This window comes from Medicago sativa, chromosome 8 (assembly GCF_051527215.1).
Source record: "Medicago sativa cultivar Bolivia chromosome 8, Bolivia_mono, whole genome shotgun sequence".
Taxonomy (NCBI): domain Eukaryota; kingdom Viridiplantae; phylum Streptophyta; class Magnoliopsida; order Fabales; family Fabaceae; genus Medicago; species Medicago sativa.
Window position 1 is genome coordinate 83160720 of NC_140756.1, and position 8772 is coordinate 83169491.

Consider the following 8772-nt stretch of genomic DNA (forward strand, 5'->3'; position numbering starts at 1 on the left):
ATCGCCAATTTCTGTGAGCTTTTTAACTTTCTGTTTTTCACTTTAAATAACCAATTAGGTTCATTACATAATTTCATTTTCGCATGATCAAATTCAATTTCCCCCAAATTATGTGATAAACTCCTAAACCTAGCTCCCCATGATCAAGTCCAATTTTTTTTGTAGTTCACTTAAAATTTAATCTATAATTAATTTGTGAATTGGATGAAAACGGTGTTAATTGATAATGTTGGACTGAAATTGAAGGTGTAATGGGAAGTAAAGATGGAGGAGATCCATTCAAAGGAGTGGATTGAAAGCCGTTGGCGGTGAGATGCAGCAAAACCCTAATGTCAAACCAACTATTGCAAAACGACTCCCCAAGAAAGTTAGGAACATACCAGACCACTATTTCCTTCCCAGATATCCATTATCACACACTTTGTTGTTCTGTGGTGCCTGCATTGCTGCTGGAGTTGGTGCCGGTATGCTAGTAGAAACCTGGATCGACAAGAAAGTTAAAGGTACCAATATTTATGCTTTTTGCTCCATCAATACAAGCATGCAACTTTTAAAACTGTGGTGTTAAATTTAGCAAAATGACTAAATTGATTGATATTGCTCTGTTTAAGGGACCAAATTGTTGTTTCACAAATTTGAGGGGCTAATTTATCGACCTTTAAAATGCTTATTTAGTTTAAGGGACCAAATATGCATGTTTTGGCTCTAATGCCAATGAATAAGACTAATTTTAGAATGTGTTTAGATTGATAGAAAGAATTAAAATGAAAGGGATAGGAAAAAAAAGTAGTATTGTATGTGTATCCTATTGTGATTGACAAATAAAACAGAACATGATGAAAAAAAAGTAGTATTTCTTTTTTCAAAATGAAAAGCTTCCTTCTTGGAAACCATTTCTAATTTTCTGCTATTGTTAGGGTACTATCAAAATTGGTTTGGTACCATACTCGCTGCTTTCATGGAAACTACCTCTTGAACTTTTCCATCATTGTTCATCCACATTAGTCTGTAATAAATAAAATAAGACAAACAAAAATGGATTGGCACCCAGAAGCCTTAGCAATACTAGACAGGATTGTTTAGGTGTTGCAATAATTTGATAGTTTTTTGCATATTACTTTTTATGCAGACGATGCTTCACTCGATAAAGTTTTTAGTTCTTAAATAATTTAATAATAGAGTTCTTTATATCGTTTGTACAGTTACATGAAAAACATTATATTTTAGTTCCTAAAAATTTGATAGTTATTTTCTTTGCATATTGATAGAGTTATCTCGCATAAGAAATGTTCAAAAAGAAGAGTAGACTTAGGGTGTGTTTGGATTGAGGGTTTAGGAGGGGTAGGGAGGCAGGGGCGTAGCCCTTCATATGGGAGGGGTAGCCTTGGCTACCCCAAAAAAAATATTATTCTTGAATTAGTCGGTATGTATTTATATCCGGCTACCCCAAATAATAAATATTGAGCTACCCCAAACAAAATTAGTTGCAAAAGTTAGCATAAATAATAAAGTAAAAAAACTACTACCAAATTGATAGATTTATTTGTATTCGTTTGATACTTTCGGTCTCAATAACAACAATAGAGAAACCTTTTTCAACAATAAAAATTATCAATGACAATAGTCATAGACAAATTAAATGGACAATGAGTTTCTGCAAATAACTTATCTATTTATATTTGAAAAGACATTATTAATCTATTATTAAACAAAGCAAATTGATGAAATTGGGTTCTTCAAATGCATTTTGCCCTAACGTTTTAAAATAGCAATTTTTATGTTAAGTTTATAAGATTTGTTAATTTTAGTCCTTAATTTTTTGTTAGAGATTAAATTCAAGACTAAAAACACTTTTTTTGTAAAATTTTAAAAACCGAGAAAAATTGAATAATTTTTTTAAGGACTAAACTCTAAAAAATTATAATTTATGGGACTAAAAATATATTTTATCCTTAAATTTAATACGCCTCGTTTTCAAAAATCCTTCTTTATAGTTGGCCCTCGCATAAATTTTTTGCGAGCTTCGCCGTCGTAGGGAGGGGAGGAGAGGGTTTACTTTTCTTTTTTAAATTACGGACTATATAACATGTTTTTCTAAAATAAATCAAGTGTGATTGAAGTATTATATGATCGTTTATTATGTTAATATGTTAACTTTTTAAAAAACATTTATTTCATAGTGTCCGTAATTTAAAAATGAAAACTAAACCCTCCCCTCCCGTCCCCTCCTAAAGCCTCCATCCAAACACACCCTTAGAAAAACAAATCTCCTTTGCAAGATATGATAGTAAAATTAACCCAAGAAAGAGTTTGAGGCTTTGAGCTCATTAATTGAACTGCCATGCATTTTACTATTCTGCCCTAATGTTTGAATCTTTGTGTCCTCGATATGAGAATTTTAAGAAGTTCTGGACATCTTTTATAATACATAAATAATTTCTATCCACTTTACCCATTCAAACAAGTAATATCTTTCACAAATCACTATTTTAGCTCAAGTCATAACAGAAAATATATAGTTACATAGTAAGTAACTCTAGTATAATAACAGAATGTTTCCGTATGTATGTAGAATCCTCGTGATATTTGATATGCAATAAATGTATTCTTCAGTTTGAGTACTTCATTTCTGTCCAATATTAGCAACTTAGCATCTCAATTAGATTTGAGACCTAGCAATCTAAAACTTCAGTCAACACTTACTAGTAGTATGTTTGAAGTTCCTATTTCCTAGGACTCTATTGATGTTGAAACATGCATTATTTACTTTTGTAGACTGGGATCACCACTTTTGTTTATTATATTATTATGCTTTTCATTAAACTTTTCAGAATTTCTCATTTTATGGTTTTGTGTGATTTGGTTTGGTTTATTTCATATGTCTGTAAGTCTGTAACAACTCTTTGGGTTGCATTATGCTCTGGAACGAACACTTTTAATTTGACTTATCATGGTCTTGGTCGTTCATGCACCACACTTAGTGGGATAAGGCTTGGTTATTGTTGTTGGTCTTGGTTGTCCATATTATTTCTTTCTTTAAAACAAGTCATGACTTCGCTTCACTGCATTAAGTGATGAGGATTTTGGGTTTGTAATTGAAGCTTTTGACTCATGGAACTACTGCTCATTGTCTCTGGTGGATATACAAGGAAATCAGAGAGCTCTGCTTAAATGCTCTGTTTTCTCCTCGGATGTAATGTTTTACTCCTACTTGTTTTAAGGGGTGGTCGTTACTCTTCAGAAGACGTGTCTCATTTTCTTCTACTTTAGACTTTGATAAGTTTTCAGTTACCAAACTATGTGCTTGCTGTTCTATTGGTGTTCATAATTATGTATTTTAATGTTCAATTCATTTTCAGTAACCTTGCTTCAGGTTTATGACTATCTCATGTATATGCATTTCAACTGTTAGAAACTAATATATTAGGCTAAATAAAAAAGTTTAGTTGTTTGAAAAACCACTGGTTTTATTCTTGGTTGTTTTTAAAATTTGAGATTATTGGTCATTTTCTTTTACTTTTGTATTGCAGAGGATGGTGGGGTGATATGGGAGTTTGACAAATAAACTCTGGATTTTTTGGTACAACCGGCGTTACATGACTGCCTCTCCAGCACTCCAGTCACAAATTCATCTGCACCTCAAACTTGTCTACAGTTATTAGTTTAACAAATAAGGGTGATACAAAAGTTTTTGTTCTTTCTTAGACTCTGTTGATTGGGTGGTAGGTTATTAATTGACATATTTCCTTCTTTAAATTTGTTTTGGATTTTTTGAACATGTAGCCCCAAAAGGCAACTAGATGTGACATGATTTATGGTATAAATTCATTCCTATTCGATTATTTTATGACCCTTATTCATTTTGCTGATTATGATCATTGAAAGGTGGAATTTGAGTATCAAAATCTGCATTTATGATTACTACCTGGTCGTCTCCTGTTTACTCTATTAGTTGGACCTATCATTGTAGATAGGATTCTAGGAGTGGGACAGTCACGAGGTTAGCTTTTGAATTTTCAGAAACATATACATGGTTTAGACTTTAGAATGCTTTACATACTTCAGTAAAAGAAAATTCATTCCAGTTTAGATTTGCTTTTCACCATGTTATACATTATCAAGCAAAATTTGTATTTGTAATCATTTATTTTAACTAGTTTTAGAAGCCCAAACCTGATACATCAAAACTGTAACAACTAATGTAATGAATTTGACCTTTTTTATAAAAAGTAAAATTTGAGATAACAAATTCTTCTTGTTTTTTTTTAATTATTGTTCATGTTTATCAAGTTAGAAGATGTATATATTCACAAAAGCAACCAGTCTTGTATCGACTAATACGTAAGACGAAGATACAATCTTGTTTAATCAGCATAAATCCATGTTGATAGAAGTACAATGTGAAAGGCTAACACAATTTTGCATTATAATCTTTAATACTCTATTTCAACAAAAATTAACTTAAAATACAGCGGTTGCTAACTCTTGGCATTTACTGGATGCAAAGCACTGTGATGCAAGGGTGTTTATACTTGACGACTTGCCATAATTGTCTAAGAAACATGGATGTCTGCTTCGTGTACTCGTGCAATGTATGGATAAATTATCAGTGAAAATATAATATTATGTATTGTTTAAAAGTATATATGTCAAGCTTCAAGTAATAACACCATTAAATTGAAAACTTGACAAAGCTGCACAAAAAAATAAAATTAGTTCTTCCGGCAAACTTAATTGAAAAGTTCTCAATCAATACTATCATTCTCTCCAATTTAGTCCCTTGATTATACAAAAATAACAAAGTAATTTCTAGAGTACATAAAATTTGTCTTGTTTTTTTTGGTACGTAAAATTTGTCATTTTAATCCCTAAAATATATAAAATTCAGTTACCTTAGTCCCAAAAATCTTAATCAGAGAGACTAAAGTGACAAATTTCATAAAATCTAGTGACTAAATATTTTATTTAAATTATTTCGATTTAGAGATTGTGATACTTCAATGACTGAAATTGAGAGTTTCTTGTTTTATTACATGCTCACGAAGGGGTTAAGTGGGATAAAGCTAAATAAACGTGTTTGGATTTTAAATCTAATCTAAATATTTTGATTTCTCATTGTCTTAATGGTGTTTTATCCACTTGGGTGTTAAAATATATGTTAACCGGTTGCCTTCAGATATTTATAGCTCTTAATTACAGTAGAGATTAGAGTTGGTTAGTTAGTTAGCCAAAGTTAGTTACAATTAACAGAAATCAGTTATGGACCAGAGTAATTAGCTAGTTCTACATATACTTTCATTTAGTTAAGTACGATTGATTTTCTTAATCACATAGTAAAATATGAAACCTGTTCAATTTTTTTTCTTTTGTTCCATGAGAATAGAAGAATCATCAAAAATCAAAACATATATTATTTAGATATATTTTAGGAATTACATCATTATATAAAGTGAAAGGAGTTAAACTTTCTTATTAGTTTGCACTCTCAATTAGTCTTCTGTTATTCTGTTCCATTTCCATAGAAGTCATAGAAACGTCCAATCCACATTGTGCTATTCCTTCATCATAGATACAATCCTTCTAGTCTTGAAGTCACAGAAATCTTCAATCCACATTGTGCTACTGATTCACCACTGATCTGGTATGTCATATTCACCTTCAACTATTCTTCTTTTCCTCTTCTGTCATATGAATGTTCTTGTTTTTGATTGTCATGCAAGAAATACAATCTTGACTATTTTTGCTTCATTGCACACTTGAGTATGGAATTCAATAAGCATTGATTTGGAATTCCATTAGATGCTCTTTTTTATGGCAATGTCTTTATTTTGCAATCTTGTTTTTATTATACAATTTGTCCACTGAACATGAAAATGGAAATTAGATAAACATATTTCTAAGCATGTGTAAAATATCAAAAGATATATGTAAATAAGTTGATTGTGTGATTTTAGGACTGTAGAAGAGTACTTGATCAACCATGTTTTTCCTCATTTTGCTATATGTTCTTAAGCTTGAGTATGGAATTCAAGAAGCATTGAATTCTACCCGCTTCATCAGAATTCAAGAAAATACTAACTTCAACTGTTTTTATTTTGGTCTTTTTTCTTTATGATGAGTGTGATAATGGTTGATGATAATTTGTTCATTAAGCCTGCTGTAATACAATCTTGTTTTATATCCAGTTTGTCCAATATTGTGTGATTTCAGGACCATATAGGAGTGCTTAATTAGTGTTTAACATAAATGAATTTTTCAAAAAAGTAATGATAACTTAGTAGCTGTTACTTAATTATCTAAGCTATGAATTTTTCAGCGCATAATGGCCAACTTGGAAACCTTGCTTGAATTCAAGCCTCCTGGAAAAGTCAAGAAGAGTGGTAAGACTGTTATGGGAGTTTATGCTGACCAAGAAGTTCTCGATAAGCTGCGTGATCTGTGTCTTGGAAATTGCCATTCGTGTAAGGAAATTAATCTTCTTATTATCATGCATATCCTTGTGATATTTATAATGTTTGAGTCTTGATTAATCTTTTTTCTATTCTTGTGCATATATATTGTTTCAGTTGCGCCATGCACTTATATAGGGGAAGCCGAGCATTTCTTGAAGAATAGTGGTAAGGGTTTTTATGATCCGATCGCAGTTGAAATTAGCTTGGCAGAACAAAATGGATATGAGTTTATTAGACTTCTTAAAGCTGAATTTAGGACTGTGAAGGTTTATGGTACGTATTGTAGTGCTTTTTGTGGTATATGTTTGCATAATTTACCAAATTTTTCCTCATTGTGCTATATGTTCTTAACCTTACCTCTATTATACAATGATTGTGGATTTTATGACTATAGAGTAGTGCAATTAATTAGTGTTGACATAAATGAATTTTTCAAAACAAGAAAAGTAATGATAACTGAGCAGCTGCTACTTGATTATCTAATTGCTATGAATTTTTGAGAGGCATAATGCATGGCACTTGATTTACCAAGTTTTTCCATATTTTGATATACGCTCTTAACCTTAACTCTAGTATACAATCATCGTGTGATTTTAGGACTATAGATATTTTTGAACTAAAGTGGAGTGCTTAGTTACTGTTAACATAAATGAATTTTTGCAAGCTATATCTCTTTTAACTGAATTATATTTTGTTCTCAGTGACATATGCTGAAGATGATTCTATGAAAACAAGGCTAGAGGAAGCTCAGAAACACATGTGGGATAATGCTTTGCTTGTCCAATGGCCTAAAACCCAAACTGGGAGCTCCTCACAAGCAGCTGATTTAGGTGTTCTAGAGCCTGAGAATGTGTGTCCTAAAACCCAAGCTGGGAGCTCCTCAGAAGCAGTTGATTTTGGTGTTCTAGAGCCTAAGAATGTGTGTCCTAAAACCCAAGCTGGGAGCTCCTCAGAAGCAATTGATTTTGGTGTTCTAGAGCCTAAGCATGTTCCTTCTAAAACCCAAACTGGGAGCTCCTCAGAAGCAGCTGATTTGAGTGTTTTAAAGAATGCTGAATACAATGATCCTGAAGATGCTATTGTTTCATCTGATCTTCAACTGGGATTACCAGAAGATGATGGTGTTTCAACTAAGCTTCAACTAGGATTCTCAGCCAAGAGAAAGAGAGACACTAATGATCCAGAAGAGTAGTGTTTAATCTCAACCCTGAATTTCATTTTCCTTGTATTTCCTTTTTAGCTATTTCAGTTTTTGTTTCCTTTGAAGTTTCAAATTGATAACTTTTGAAAAGAATGCTTGCAGTGAGTGCATGAGATCACCATCTTTTCATTGGTGTAAACTAGTTTATTTCTTTGGATATATTTTTATCACGTCTGTGTCACTAAGCTTGAAAGTCACATTGCCATGTGCTCCAACATGGTAGTGTTAAAATGTTCACTTCAATTTGCGAATGTACGGTATACTAGATTGATGCTCTCATATCACATTGATAACACAATTAGGATTACCTACAATGTAGGAGATTTAATTTGAACTCGATGAGAATGCTTTGTTTTTTTCAAGAGGAACTCGATGAGAATGTTATTACTAGTTTTGATTAATTCTATTTTGTATGGAGTTCTATGTAAAAGGAAGATGGTAAGAGCGGAATTGCACAGCACACACTAAGTTCAAAGAAGATCGGTATTTTACTATATCAACTTTACTTATAATAATATGATATGATAAATGTTAAATAGAGCCTGTAAGACACTCTTTAAGAATGTTAACCGATAAATTTTTATGAAAATTTGTGTATTCAACATATTTAAAATTAAAGTATTTGATTTATTTTTTAAATTAATTTCTTAATTTGCAATCTTTAAAGAGTGCCCCTGAGACACTTTTTAGCAAGACAGCTATGATATAAATACATTACTGGTGTGTGGAAAATGATATAGGTAAGACATAATAAACACACACCTCAAAAACATTCACACACGTATAGCAGACAAAGAACATAGGAAAAAGATTTTCACTTCATTGATACAAAACATTAATTTTAAATAGGCAAAATTATTTAGAGGTCTTCATCTTCAAACCCACGAAAACCTCATTATCAAAATTCTAAATTTCCAAATTGTATTGGCTAAAGATTAAAACCCATGAAAACCTTAAAAATAAAATTCTAAATCTCCAATTTTGTCCTCGTTATGGAAGGAAATGGATCTCTGTAAGTAAATACGATGATTTTCTCCCTTTGGGTTGTCTTCTCACTTGTTATTGATCTCCAATATTCAAATACGTAAGATGCTTAGAGTTATACACTTCACAAAAAAA

General features: G+C 31.6%; 1 protein-coding gene and 1 pseudogene across 2 annotated transcripts; both read left to right on the forward strand.

The window, feature by feature from the left end:
• The first annotated feature begins 251 nt into the window (after positions 1–251).
• Positions 252–3842, forward strand: LOC146902320 (uncharacterized; annotated as a pseudogene). Its single transcript, XR_015022602.1, has 2 exons — positions 252–503; positions 3531–3842. The product of XR_015022602.1 is annotated as an uncharacterized LOC146902320 (transcript).
• Positions 3843–5312: 1470 nt separating this feature from the next.
• Positions 5313–7810, forward strand: LOC146902321 (uncharacterized). Its single transcript, XM_085735215.1, has 4 exons — positions 5313–5641; positions 6317–6461; positions 6567–6725; positions 7154–7810. Exons 2-4 carry the CDS (start codon positions 6323–6325, stop codon positions 7642–7644), a joined length of 789 nt encoding a protein of 262 aa, XP_085591341.1. The 5' UTR covers positions 5313–5641; positions 6317–6322; the 3' UTR covers positions 7645–7810.
• The last annotated feature ends 962 nt before the right edge of the window (positions 7811–8772 follow it).